This window comes from Saccopteryx bilineata, chromosome 12, assembly GCF_036850765.1.
Source record: "Saccopteryx bilineata isolate mSacBil1 chromosome 12, mSacBil1_pri_phased_curated, whole genome shotgun sequence".
In the NCBI taxonomy this organism is placed as follows: domain Eukaryota; kingdom Metazoa; phylum Chordata; class Mammalia; order Chiroptera; family Emballonuridae; genus Saccopteryx; species Saccopteryx bilineata.
In genome coordinates, this window is record NC_089501.1 from 8,784,922 (window position 1) to 8,799,850 (window position 14,929).

The following is a 14,929-nucleotide window of genomic DNA, read 5'->3' on the forward strand; positions in this document are numbered from 1 at the left end:
TCGGCTCTGGGAAAGATTTTCCGTCAGAAGGTCGCCAAGTGCATCTGCGTCGCGCTGTTACCATAGCGACTGGGTCTCCGGACCGCAGATCTTTGCTGCCTTGTCAACATCTTTTAGATACCGCAGTACCGGAGGCCAGGGTAACTAGGCTTTGGAGTGGGTTTTTAAAACATGTGTCTTTAACTATTACTGGGCCGTCGTTAGAGGTTTGGTCTCCATTCATAGTCGCCACACCATGGGCGGTGAGTCGAATTCCGTTTATTCAGATTCCTCGGGACGCTGCCTTAGCGTCTCTAAACAACCAGCCCTTTGTTCTAATAGAAAACAAAGACTGTGGATGAGCTCAGAGAAAACTCAGACCAGTAGGCGTGGCAAGGTGCAACCAAACTGGGTGGTTATACACTGTGACAAAATGGCGCTTTCGAGACCCTGTCAGTGTTTGTCGAAGCTGTAAGTTTAGGCTTCCAACACTGTCTCTAGGCCCTCTGGCGGATTCAAAAGAAATTAAGACCTAGATCTCCTGCTCCGAAACATTTACGATCTAATTGAAGATATACACAAAATGCCCAAGTTATTGGCTTAGAATGTGTGGTGCTGCATATAAGTGCAATAGGATTCCGTGGATGAGGATGTAAATGAGTAAATAGAAATTGATGGAAGAGATGAAATTAAAACGAGGCATTTGATTTATATACAGTGTTTAGATGGGAGAAAAGAGGAAATGTTTGAAAAAATAAGGCATTCCTTAAAATGACCAACTCCTTAAAATTATCTAATATTGCGTACTGTAAACCCTTATTGATCAATTTAGACCAGACTTCAGTCAAAAATTCAAGCACTTTTTAAAATGAAATTAATGTTTTCCACAAAAATTCTGAGGAGCTACAAATTCTAGAAAGCTTTCTCTGTTAAAAATGGTTAAATTATATGTGTGGTAATAGGAGCACTTTATTCCTCTACCAGAACGAGTAATAGTTAGCACATTTTTTCTTGTAGCTGGTACGTTTGATGTTGCAAAGCTGGTTCATGGTGTTGAAGCTTTCCCACGTTTTCATTTGGATGTTTTTCACCTTAGTACTTATAGCTCATGAATATTTATTTATTTATTTATTTATTTATTTATTTATTTATTTATGGCAATTGCTGGTGGAGGTGCAGTCTTGGCACTTCATTTCAGCTCTTGATACTAAAATTCCAAGGTCTGGGGCTTCTGAAATTGTTAAATTCTGTCCAGTTTGTAGACAGTGATGTTTGTAGGTGTGTGTTGGTGAGCTATGGTTCCAGCATCTCTGGTACTCTGACCTCTGCAGAGCTCTATCCCTCATGCAGTGGTTCTGTCCCAGTCATTGTTCCCCAGAGGTATTACACGGGAATGATGTTAAATTAAGAAAGTTTTAACAAGTCTCATTAATAACTTCATTCTGGAGGGAATAAGACTGAGAGGCAATTATGCTTAAGAGTCAAGGTAGAATGTTATATACCACTTCTTCAGGACCTCAGTAGAAGCAGAAAAATATGTTATAGAATTTATATTTTCCAGAAGTCCACATTGAAGTCATGAATCTGAGTATATACTGGAGGTGAATACACTTCTAATTAGATGAACTGAGATTTTATTTAAGATATTCAACAGGCCCTGGCTGGTTGGCTCAGTGGTAGAGCGTTGGCCTGGCGTGCAGAAGTCCCTGGTTCGATTCCTGGCCAGGGCACACAGGATAAGTGTCCATCTGCTTCTCCACCCCTCCCCCTCTCCTTCCTCTCTGTCTCTCTCGTCCCCTCCCGCAGCCAAGGCTCCACTGGAGCAAAGATGGCCCGGGGGCTGGGGATGGCTCCTCGGCCTGTGCCCCAGGCGCTAGAGTGGCTCTGGTCGCAACAAAGCGATGCCCCGGAGGGGCAGAGAATCGCCCCCTGGTGGGCAGAGCATCGTCCCTAGTGGGCGTGCTGGGTGGATCCCGGTTGGGCGCATGCGGGAGTCTAACTGTCTCTCCCCGTTTCCGGCTTCAGAAAAGTACAGAAAAAAAAAAGAAAAAGAAAAAGAAAGATATTCAACATGTTTTCAGAAGAGCAAGCAGAACCCTCGTCATCCTGAAAAGCTACACACTACTCTATTGGAATTCTCTCTAATGTAAAAAGAAAAATATGACTTATCTTTCATACTAGCTGTAAATGGAAGAACACTTACAGTTCAATAATAGATTGAATTATTGTTCTAAATTCTTCACTCTTCCCTTCTGCACATGACTGTGCAGAACCTCCCGGTGTAGTAGAATAAGCAGAATATACCTCTTTGCTTCATTGACCATGGGCTTGGGCATGTGGCTTTCTTTGGTCAATGTAATGATGTCAAGTATAAAACTAGAAGGAGTTGAGATGTGCTTTCATGTGTTTGCCTCTTGGATTTTGTTGTCTTTTTTTGCTAAGAAGAACTGCCGCTGATGGTTGCTGTTTCCAAAATGATGAAGACATGTGGATCATATCTGAGTCTGAATCCCAATTGAGATGTGGAGTGCTACTTAACCTCGTCAAACCCAGGTGAGGCAAGTGGAGACTAGCTGAAGTGGAAACTACCCACAGTCTTATGAGCAAGAAGAATATTTTTGTTTGAAGCCATGAGATATTTGGAATATTAGAGCAATAGCTACCGGCAAACCAAAAAAATAGATTGGGAAGAATTTCATGTTAAACATGAGCAAGAGAAAAAAATTATTGAGAATTATGCAGATTACTACTGTAAAAGGAAGAAAGGGAAAAGGAAGAAAGGAAAGCAAAAAAAAAAAAAAAAAAAAATGGATGAAGTACATGAACTGGATAAAACCTACCTAAGGGGAATAAACAATATTCATTATATATTCTTTGTGCTTTAGAGTAACTTGATAATAAGAATATGAATTCAGTAACAGGGACATAATATGCTAGCAATATATTAAGAAGTAAGCTCTATAAAGGCTGAGTCCTGCCTATTTTATTCACTGATATATCTTTAGTACCTAGAACTTTGCGTGGTATGCTATAGGTAGTCAATAAATATTTGATGAATAAAAACTAAAATGGAGATCAAAGAGCAAAGGAAATTAACTGAAGGTCAAAACACCTTACAGGACTAGTGAATAATTAGAAGCAGGAAGAAGCAGACTAGAGAACTGAAATTCTAATTACTGATGTAGAAGAAAGCCTTCAGAAAATCAAAGAGAATACTGAAGCAGAAGACAAAAGTATGAAATCTCTTAGAAAATAATATATATGTAAGAGACAAATATAGTTCAACATAAGATTAAAAAGTGCCCCAGAAATAGAGAACACGGCAAATGGAAGAAGAAATGTTCTTACTGATATAATAAAGGAAGAAAAATTGAACAGTAAACACTAAGGTATATATCCTGGTTAAGTTACTCAATTTTCATAATAAAGAGTTCTTTAGGTAACCAAGAAACAAAGCGGGGGTGGGGGGCATGGAGAAAAACATCATAACATCTAGGCTTCTTTATACTCATCTATGGCACATTCAGTACTGGAAGCTTTTGAATGTTACAAAGTTCTGAGGGGGAATAAAGTGTGTTTCAAGTATATTATACTTCTAAAGCTTTTCAAGTTGTCATTAAAATATAATTTGAATTTCTGAGTACTCTCCATTTTTATTTCTGCTAGCATGCTGCATTTCTGAGCCTATCTCTTTTAACGAACTATAGAAATGACGCCTGAAAATAGTCTTCTGTGCCTTTTTTACTTTGACAAACACAGCAACTGTATCAAAATGTTATCAACATTCTTTCAACCTCTTCACCTACCATTAAAGTTCATCAGTAAATCATCTGTCTTCTAATCTAGGCTATTACAGATTTTTCTAAAGGTTTTTCCTAAAAGGTTTACCACTGAATAACAAAGATACCTAACTATCCTTGCAGCCTCCAAGAACAATTTCCTTGTCACTTGCTGCTGCTTGACCACTTGCTCTAGTGATTTATATTTTAAGTTTTTGTTACGGCAATATCTAAGTCTGGACCTAAGTCTGTATAAGTGAAGATAAATTTTGTTATGCTGTGGTATAAAAAAACAATTATGTAATTTTTTTGCACATGATACATGTCCTTTGGGGGGTGTCTGGTGACTCTGCTTTATGTTATCCTCACTCTGACACTTAAGTTGCAGAGCTACCACTATTTGGTTCATTCCTAGTTTTTGTGGCAGAGAGAAAGACAGCTCAATAGGGTCTTGCATTGCATTTAATGGCTGCTGTTAACTCACTGGCCCAAACTAATCACATGGGTTTCAGATAAAAGTAATCATAAGGGGGCCAGGAATTACAATTCTGGAAGACAGAAATTCAGAAATAATTTGATGAACATTTATAAGTACATCACAAGCATTCTCACACATGACAGCAGAATATACCAAGATGGCACCCAATGATCTCTGCCTCCTATTTTTGTGTAATGCCTTCCCCTTGAGTTTGGGCTGGATCTATTTATGCATCTAATAACAGAGCTTCAGAATATATAAAGCAAAAACTGGCAGAATAGAAAGAAGAAACAGATAAATGTGTAGCTATAGTTGGAGATTTCATTCAATACTCAATAAAAAAGTATACAGAAAATCAGTAAGAATGCAGAAGACTTGAACAACTCTATGAACCAGCTAATTACATGTATAGAACATTTCATCCAACAACAGCATAATAAAAAGAATGTATATTTCATGTACATTCTTTTCAAGTATACATGGAATGATTACCAGGCTAGAGTGTATTATGGCCATAAACAAGTGTCAATAAATTTATTAATTATTTTTAATTGAGTTTATTAGGGTGACATTGATTAATTTATATAGGTTTCAGGTGTACAATTCTATAATACATCTTTATATTGTGTATTCACCATCCCACCTTTCCTCCCATTTATCCCCTCTTGACCTTCTTCTACCTCCAAGTATCAATACATTTTTAAAAAAGCATACAAAAATATTTCCTCTGATAACAATGGAATCTAGGAAAACAGTAATAGAGAAATAGCTAGAATATTCCTAAATATTTGAAACCAAAATAACAAGAAAGAACCAAAAGGGAAAAATTTAACTGAAGGAAATGACAATACAAAGTTTCAAAATTTATTGCCTGGTCGCAGTGGATAGAATGTCGGACTGGGATGCAGAGGACCCAGGTTCAAGACCCCGAGGTTGCCAGCTTGAGCATGGGCTCATCTGGTTTAAGCAAAGCTCGCCAGCTTGGACACAAGGTCGCTGGCTTCAGCAAGGGGTTACTCGGTCTGCTGTGGCCCCAGGGTCAAGGCACATATGAAAAAACAATCAATGAACAACTAAGGTGTCACAACGAAAAACTGATGATTGATGCAAAAGTTTCAAAATTTATGGAATGAAGTTAAAGTAGTTGCTTTGATGAAAACTAATAAAATTAAATGCCTATGGTAAGAAGGTAAGTCTCAAATCAATAGCTTAAGTTTCTATTTTAAGACATTAGAAAAACAAAAACAAATTAAGTCCAAATTTAACAGAAAAAAAGTTAATACTAAAGATTGGAGAGGAAATCTAATAGAAAACAGAAAATAGAAAAATGAGTGAAATGTTTAATATGTTTCCTGAAAGATTAAAATTCTTTTGTGGGCTCCCTTGCTCGTAAGATAAAGTCTAAAATCTTTAATTTAGATTTATGTTTTAACTTAGTTTCCACTTATCTCTGTGATCTGATTTCTTTATTTTCTCTGTTGTCCTTTCATATGTTTTGTTGTCCTGTCTACTGGCAGACGACTTTTGTACATGCTGATTCCTCTGTTTCCTTCTTCCCAAGCTGGCTGATGTATCTATATATTTGATGCCTACTTGTCCTTTAGATTTAGGTTTTATATCCTAGTCTAGAATGTACCCTACCTTAATTTGTAAGCTCCACTAGGACTGACACTATGTTTGTTTTGATCAATTTTTTTTTTAGCTCTAAACACATGCCTGGCTGTGGATCCTCAGCAATTATTTTTGCATGAATAAATTCTAATAATGGATCTGTTTTCTTAGGATATGACCAGTTCAAACACCACTCCTTTTCTGCATCTTATGAATTAATATCCTGAGGATTGAAAGATCATTATTCTTGGGCTTATGAGAATTAAGGAGAATATTTAGAAATTTAACCATCTTTTCCCCCCCATTATTTATACTTCACTTATTCATTCGTTTACCTGTGAAGATCTGCTGGAGAGTCAAGTTCATTTTGTCTGCTGATATATTATTTTTTGTGCTGGAAAGTTTCATAATTAAGGCTACTGTTTGGTTTGTTTCATTGTATCACCCATTCTAAAAAAAAGAAACTTTGCACAACTTGTACCAAATAAACTAGTAAAAAAAAAATAGAAGAATGAAAGGATATTCCACATGCAGATACTTTATGTTGATATTAATCCCCCAAAAGGGAAGTCATGCCTCAATACCCTGATTTCAAGAACTATGAAAAAGTTAAGAAAATGTGATGATTTAATTTTTGTATACCAGATATTGGTTTTATTACATGTTAGAATTTTTTATTCCTCAAAACAACTCTCTGTTTTGAGGAATAAAAAATTCCTCTGTGAAGAAATTAATGCTACAGTATTTTACATACAGACTCTTGGTGATTTGCTCAAAGTCTCAGTGTTAACATGGTCTTAAAATTAAAATTTAATTCTGATAACAAAGCCCATTATTTTCCCACTGTTGCCTCCACTAAAAACTAACTTAAAAATTTTGCCATCTTAAGGATCAAATGTTTAGGTCCTACTGATACATTACCTAACAGTGGCCAGCAATTATTTCATTTTGTCTATGACACAGTCAGTTAAATGGTTTTTCTAAGCTAAAATTGTGATCATCTATTCACTTGATAGCACCCTAGTAAGAAAAAGAGTGGAGTTAAGATTTTTGTCTAACAGTGTAATTACTTAAAACGCCATTTTACTGTAACACAAATCATATGAAAAAACGCAGTGTTCCTGCCTGACCTGTGGTGGTGCAGTGGATAAAGTGTTGACCTGGAATGCTGAGGTCACTGGTTCAAAACCTCAGGCTTGCCTGGTCAAGGCACATATGAGGAGTAACTACTACGAGTTGCTGCTTCCTGCTCCTCCCTTCCTTCTCTTTAAAATCAATAATAATAAAGAAAAACAGCAGTGTTCCTATGGGCCAAGTCACCCCATTAAATTTAATTTCTAAATAAAAATAAAGTAATTTTATTTTATTTATTTATTTTTTGCATTTTTCTGAAGCTGGAAACGGGGAGAGACAGTCAGACAGACTCCCGCATGCGCCCAACCGGGATCCACCCCGCATGCCCACCATGGGGCGACGCTCTGCCCACCCGGGGGCGATGCTCTGCCCATCCTGGGCGTCGCCATGTTGCGACTGTTAGATTCAAGGAGTACTGATATGCTCGGGGCTGCCAAGAGTGTAACTACTGAAGGAACAGGGAGTGCTGACAAGGGCCCCTGTGACGCTGAGAACAAAGAGTTCAGATGAGTCAGAGACCCTTATCAGAAGTTTATGTTTGAAATTCTCCACTGAGCAATACCCCCCCCAACTGCGCACGACCTCCCTAGCCAATAGCTAACAGCCACATCAGCTTCTGTATGATGCTTGCTCATCCTAGATAGCCACCCTATAAAAAGGAGCCATTTTAGAAGCTCGTGACTGCAGTGCTCCAGTCTCTTCGGAGGTGTGGGTTGCCTGCAGTCCCTGTGCAGGTTTGGGGGGCTGCAGGGTTCCCCTGTGTGGGTTACCTGCAGTCCCTGCGCAGGTTTGCAATAAAACTTATAAAATTCACTTTGTGTCTGCTGTAGCCTGTCTCCTGGGATGTAACAGCGACCAGAGCCACTCTAGCGCCTGAGGCAGAGGCCACAGAGCCATCCCCAGTGCCCGGGCCATTTTTTCTCCAATGGAGCCTTGGCTGTGGGAGGGGAAGAGAGAGACAGAGAGGAAGGCGCGGCGGAGGGGTGGAGAAGCAAATGGGCGCTTCTCCTGTGTGCCCTGGCCGGGAATCGAACCCGGGTCCTCCGCACGCTAGGCCGACGCTCTACCACTGAGCCAACTGGCCAGGGAATAAAATAACTTTAAAAAGAGACAAATAAGTAAATAAAACAGAGCAGTGGAAACAATATAAAATGTAGATATTAAAAAAAAAGATTTTTGGCCCTTGCCTGTTGGCTCAGTGGATAGAGTATTGCCCTGGCATATGGACATCCCAGGTTCTGTTCTTGGTCAGGGCACACAGTTGAAGTGACCATCTGCTTTCCCCTCCATTTCCCCCTTCTCTCCCTCTTCCCTTCCGGCAGCCAGTGGCTCAGTTGGTTCAAGGGTTGGCCTCGGGCGCTGAGTATAGCTTGTTGGTTTGAGTGTCAGCTTCAGGTGCTGAGGACAGTTCAGGTGATTCGAGCATTGGCCCCAGGTGGGGGTTACTGGGTGGATCCTGGTTGGAGCACATGCCGGGAGTCTCTTATTCATTATCTCTCCTCTAACTTAAACGAAAAAAGATTTTCATTAAATGTAAAAATTTTTACTAGCATTTAATAGTTCAGTCATCAACTATGGAAACTGAGAAAAAAGGTAAGTTAAGAATAAAGTCCTGTCTTAAGGGTTAAACTTAAGTATTACATTCAATAAGATTACTATTGATATAGAAATTAGGAGAGGGAGGAAAGTCCAGAAGATAAATTTTAGCTTGTTGCTGGAGCTATGAATTGAGACATTTTATTTTTTAACAGGTAGCTAACTATGTAAAAGAATCTCTGACGTCATAATTCGTGGGTGTCACTGGAACAGTTGATCATCATTTATTTGGCAAAGATGTTCTGAACAAAGGAGATCTTCAGGGTTCAGGTACAGAATAAGAGACGATGGTACAGATGGATTCTTCCTTTCTCAACTGGCATTATTGCAGTCATTCGGGAATATCCAGGCTCTTCTGAGGAAACAGGAAATAAGAGGTAGTCCAGGCATTAGAGAGCTGTAAAGAATTATACCCAGTAAGAGATATAGAGAAATTTGTAAAGGTGTAGTTCGAAGGTATTGGAGTGGGTTGAGGATTAAGGAAGATTGGATTTATAATTTGTGTTATTTATTAAGAGAAAGTCTGGAAGATAAAGATAGAGAGGAAAATGGGATATAAAGTAAGAGGAGTCTCATGATATTTTGTATAGATTGACTAGACTGTCAGGCTAAAATAGGTACAGGTAATTCATTCACAGATTAAAATACTATATTTTGTTAGGTCTAAAATAGGTACAGATAATTCATTCACAGATTAAAATATGGTATTTTGTTAGAAAATAAGGCAATGACAACAAGAATAAAACTTTCAAACAAACTTTAGAGACATTTAATTTTTAACTACTTTCAGGTTGTCGCTGGAGCTATGAATTGTGACATTTTATTATTTAGCAGATAGGAAACTATGTAAAAGAATCTTCTGATGTCATAATTTCTGGGTGTCACTGGAACCCTTTGATCATCATTCCTTTGGCGATTCCAGGCTTCTATGGAAGGTCAGTAGAAGCAATTGGTTTATTCACCTCTACAGCAATCAGCCCTATTTTGGTAAGTCTATGTATCCTTAATCAAGGTAGCTAAAATTTAATGTTTACATAAGCTAGATAGTTATACTAAACCATAGATTTTACTAACTTGTCATTGTGCATAACATTTTTTCCTTGATAATTGACACACAGTCTATAAAAACCACTATGTAATAATCAAATTCCTAAACTTTAGCTTTATTATGACCGCAATAAACATTTACTTAATAGAATACTGAACTAGGCATAAAAAACAGTTGTAAGACATTTTTAATTTTTCCTGTCTTTTGTTGAAAATATACAAATTGATACAAGATAGAGTTGTTAATTACCCATTGTGTGGCACTGTCTTAGGTATTAAGGAATCAGTGGTGACAAAAACACATGAATGGGGTGGAGTACAATGATTAAATAGAAACATTTACAAAAAATGAGGGTACTGGTTCTCGACAGAAGGTGATTACACCCACTTGCCCCCTGCCTTCCTTCTCCACTAGAGGACATTTGGCAATGTCTGGAAACATTGTTTAATGTCATAAGTTTTGGAGAGGGGTGCTATTAGCACATAGTGTGTGGAGGTCTTGGATGCTGCAAAACATCCTACAATGCCCATGACAGTCTTCACCCCACTCCCAAAATGATCTGGCCCAAAGTCAATTGTGTCACAGTTGAGAAATCCTGAATTAGAGTGATGATAACTGTTACAAAGCAGAAATAAAAAGTGCTATGAAAACATATAACGGGAGGGAGTTGTAGAAGGCTCCTTTGAGAAATTCAGACTTAATGAACGAGTTGGCTCTAACAGGTCAAGTGTGGGAACAGTGGGGTGGGAGAGAATTCCAAGCAGAGGTAACAGTAGGCAGTAAGAAGCTTATTTTATATAGTTCTCTGTGTGTATATGTGTGTATATTTTATATATACATTATGTATGTATCATATATATATATTTAATAATGCTCAGTAGCATCTGCTGAATAATAATAGTTAACACTTACTGAGCCCTACGTTTAGGTCTGCACATTACACAAATTATCTTTTTAAATGCTCACTACTCCCTGGAAATAGATACTGTTATTATTCCCATTTCACTCTTGGGAAGCATGCTTGGTTAAGTACCTTACCTGAGATCACGTAGTCAATACAACCCTCTCAACACACTTTCTTAACTAATGCACTGTATATGTAGAGAGGCAGGAGGGGATGGATGACAACCAGGAGCGGAAGGGTTAGCTGAAGATACCACAGTGAAGTGAAACTCAGCATACACAAAGGAAAACAAGGGCTTAAGTAGACAGAGAGAGAGAGGCAGTGGGGGTAGGAGTAAGGGCTCAAGCTTGTTGATCACAATAACCATAAAGCCAAATTGAATTTTTTTTTTTTGCACAAAGCAGAAATGGACTTTAGTTGCCTTAACCATAGGACACAGTTTACTATTATAATCTAGTGGGTGTTCTGTATTTGTAGCAAGACTTAGCATTGTATGTAAGCAAGAGTTGTATAATACAGTACAGTGGTCCCTTGTCTATTGCGGGGTTGGGCTCCAGAACACCCCCCTCCCCCCGCAATAGGTGGAAATCTGCGAAGTAGCGACCTTATATTTATTTTATTATTTATATACATTTTAAGGCTTTATAAACCCTCCCCACACTCTTATAGACCTTTCCCACTCTCTTATTAACATTTCCCACACTTATTTTGCTTATTTTACCGCAAAAATAATTAAAATAATATATAAATATACCTATATACTGCAATATCCCAGAGCAGTGAAAAATCCGCAATACAAAATTAGATATATACAATTTAAAAATTCGCAATACAGTGATACCATGAAAAGTGAACCACGATATGGTGAGGGACAACTGTATTTATACACTTTTACAGATATTTAAAAATGTCATTTTCAGAATGTTGAAATATGCCTGTTAGAAAATGAAAACATTAAAAATTAAACTATTTGAGGACAGTTCACTGCCCCGCCCTCATTCATTGTTATAACTTTCTAATCTAGGTTTTCAGTGAATTATGCCTTTTCGGTTTGGGACCCAGTCTCAGAAGTTTCCAGTGGAGGGAGGAGATTCTATGGTTGGGCTGGAACCTGGGCTGAGCTCCAGCGCTGCCTGTAATGGGAAAGAGATGTCACCAGCCAGGTAAAGTCTTCTTATCCCGACAGCTGAGGAAAGTGTAATGGCTGTAATTGATACGATCTGTAGCTGACATTCACTATTAGCAAGAAAAAAGCCTAGGGTCCTGGCCAGATAGCTCAGTTGGTTGGAGCATGGTCCCGAAGCACAGAGGTTGCCAGTTCAATCCCCGGTCAGGACGCATGCAGGAACAGATCAGTGTTCCTGTTTCTTTCTCTCTCTCTCTCAAATCAATAAAATAAACAACAGTAATTAAAAAAAAAAAAAGCCTAGGAAGATTGCTATTAAATTAGTAGTAAACATCTTAGGTTTTCTTAGCATAGAGTCTGTGTTTCATACCTCTGCAAGTCTTAATGATAGGCAAATTAAAAAAATACATACTTTTAGGGTTTTTTTTTATTGATAGTTTCAAAATTAGATAGCTTTCATTAAACAAGAAAATGTTTAGTGCTGTTATGTGCAGGGCACTGTTTTTGGCATAAGGTTAATTGAAGACTCAAAGCTCAAATTGAGTGTCACTCGGACTTTGGCAGTGAGTGATACAGAGTATGAAGTTTCTATAAAACAATCATTTTTGCAAAATTGAGGAAAACTAAAATTTGTTCAACTTTTCTACTGTTTACCATAGCAAAATGCCAAGTACTTCATTGTTAGATTCTTATGGCTTGGAAACGTTTAGAACACACATTTAACCCTTTGAGGAGTACCACCGTTCACCAACGTCCTCGTGCCCCCTGACCATCCAGAGTATGATCGCTTTATTTAAAAAATGTGTAAGGCAACATTAAAAAAAGGCAAATGTATGTTCTTCTTGTTTCCATAAATTGGTTATCAAACAAACATGATTTTAAGTTAATAAAACTGTAACTGTAACTAATTTCATTTTTTGAAAAAAAAAAAGACCAAACTCATTTCCGGGGGTCAGCGAGCATGAAAAAAACTCACTGCTCAAAGGGTTAAAGTTGCGTAATTATTTGATGGGAATGTTGGAAAGGAAATTCAAGAACTAGATATATTTTTGGACTAGATGCCATTTAAGGGCTCTTCTAAACCTGAGATTCTATTAACATTTGAACAGTATGTGGAATTATATGTTCAGTTTTCTATTTCTCCACAAATATTCTAGTTTTGTTTTGTTTTTTTTAGCAAGAAAGAAAGAGGTGGTGGGGACAGACAGGGATAGACAGACAGGAAGGGAGAGGGATGAGAAGCATCAATTCTTTGTTGTGGCACTTTAGTTGTTCATTGATTGCTTTCTCCTATGTGCTTGACCAGGGGCAGGAGAGGGCCTCCAGCTGAGCTAGCCACCTTGAACTTAAGCCAGTGAACTTGGGCTCAAGAAAATGACCTTGGGCTTCAAGCCAGTGACCTTTGGGCTCAAGCCAGCAACCATGTGACCATATCTATGATCCCACACTCAAGCCAGTGACCTCCGGGTTTCAAACCTGAGTCCTCAGCATTCCAAGCTGATGTTCTATCCACTGCAGCATCTCCTGGTTAGGCTCTAGTTCTTAAATAGACTCAATTGAAGTAATCTTAAGGTGAATATACCTATGATTTGCCTTAGTATTATCACTTATGTTTACAAGTATGTACCCCCCCCTCTTTTTTGCCACTTAGCAATTATGGCATACCTTTCAAAATGGACACTTGGAGGATTATCTTTGTATTTGTGAAGTTCTTATGATTAAATGTGTGTCAATAACTACAACTTCTTTGCAACATAAGTCTAAAATGTCTGTCTCATCAGTGCCACTATTATAATTACTTTGTGACATTCAAATATGTCAAAATTATTTAAAACAGTTGAACATGCACTCAAACTTTGGTGCTCTAAATAAATTTCTTTTTAAATATCTAACTGCATATCATTTGCTCTTTTATTCAGGCAACTCCGAAGATGCCATGGAAGTCATTGCCTGACAGTAACTGATGTTCCCATCACCGTCTATGCAGCAATGCAAAAGCCCCCTGCTCAAAGCAGCAAGGAAGTGCGCCCCGAATAACATCGTTAAGTCTTTCATAGAGGCTGACTAGGGCAAGGGTAATGGGGCAGTATCATCTTATGATCTCGTAAACAAATAAAAGCGGTGGCACCTTTGGATAATGACAACAGTTGCAATATTTTCTTTTAGTTAGAAAAGACAGAAATGTAGTCTGTAAAGCATGTAGTAATAAGTCATCAATTATTTTTGATAGAGAAGACAGAATAATATTTCACAATTAGAAAGTATCTTAGAGATCATCTTGCTCACAGTAAGTCATTAATACTAATTCAGGATGCTTATTTCACCTTGATTATCAATCAGAAAGTGCCTGTTCTCAATGATTAAAGTGTTTCAGGCCTGTTTTCTTTGTTTAAATTTGATTTGCTATTTAGCTCAATCTTTTCACTTGAATACCCTAAGCCAGTTTCTGGCTTGATATCTTTTGATAATACTCTGTCCGGGAATACTTATTTGAGGTGAGAAATGAGCTCAGTGGATTGTGCATTTTGGAAGAATACCCAAGACCAAAGAAAGTTCTTAATCCATAATCTGCAAATCATATAAAGTGCTTGCATATGGAAACTCAGGTAATTGGTTAAATTTATTATAACAAGATGAAGGCTATGGTTATAACCCCATTTTTCTAGAAAACTTGTGGCCCATCACCATACTGTACTTCAAATCCCAGCCAGTCATCTTAAAATTGTCTACATTTGGTATCCAGAAACTTCAGATTGACCTTTTTGTTTGATTAGACTTAGGGATCAGTTTAGAGATCTAGGCCAGCTCTTCATGTTTTCTTTGTCTTGCAATATTCCCAAGAAACTCAGCTGACTTCTTTTCCTCTTGATGTTTAACACCATTCATCCCATGAAACTGTCTTCTATAAAAGACTGACTTTAGTATCAGGTACAGTTCCTCTATTTTCTTGTCTGCCTTGCTGCCCCTGAAGATATACATAGAAGCCTTCCAAAATGAAAGGTTTCTTAGTTTATAATCACATAGGTGTAGATGCATGTGTACTACATGAGATGAAAAAGAAAAACTGCCAAGGATTTATAAATAGAGAAATTCTGAGAGTTTTGTGTATCATATATATTATATAATAATAAAAATATGGTAATATATGTTCTATGTATAAATTAGAAAAATTCACAGTGCTGGAGGCATTTGAATCTCAATCAGCCAGAGTGGAAAGACCTTGTTAAACATGTGGGACATTGAGTAGAGAGACCTCAGAAAAGTCACACCCTAC

The 14,929-nt window shown here is 37.8% G+C and overlaps 1 protein-coding gene across 11 annotated transcripts; it reads left to right on the top strand.

Moving 5' to 3' along the window:
• The first annotated feature begins 12 nt into the window (after positions 1–12).
• FAM229B (family with sequence similarity 229 member B) lies at positions 13–14,035 on the top strand. Of its 11 annotated transcripts, none has more exons than XM_066248117.1 (6): positions 13–242; positions 2,425–2,532; positions 8,733–8,847; positions 9,368–9,564; positions 11,554–11,692; positions 13,575–14,035. In XM_066248117.1, exons 5-6 carry the CDS (start codon positions 11,568–11,570, stop codon positions 13,690–13,692), a joined length of 243 nt encoding a protein of 80 aa, XP_066104214.1. In that variant the 5' UTR covers positions 13–242; positions 2,425–2,532; positions 8,733–8,847; positions 9,368–9,564; positions 11,554–11,567; the 3' UTR covers positions 13,693–14,035. The 11 variants fall into 11 exon arrangements, with proteins under 11 accessions (XP_066104214.1, XP_066104216.1, XP_066104215.1 ...); XM_066248119.1 differs by having other exon boundaries at positions 13–140; positions 2,422–2,532; XM_066248118.1 differs by having other exon boundaries at positions 13–140.
• The last annotated feature ends 894 nt before the right edge of the window (positions 14,036–14,929 follow it).

Coding starts and splice junctions, on each gene's coding strand:
- FAM229B (XM_066248117.1), top strand. CDS start 11,568: ATGCCTTTTCGGTTTGGGACCCAGTCTCAGAAGTTTCCAGTGGAGGGA. Junction 11,693..13,574: donor AAAGAGATGTCACCAGCCAG/GTAAAGTCTTCT, acceptor TCTTTTATTCAG/GCAACTCCGAAGATGCCATG.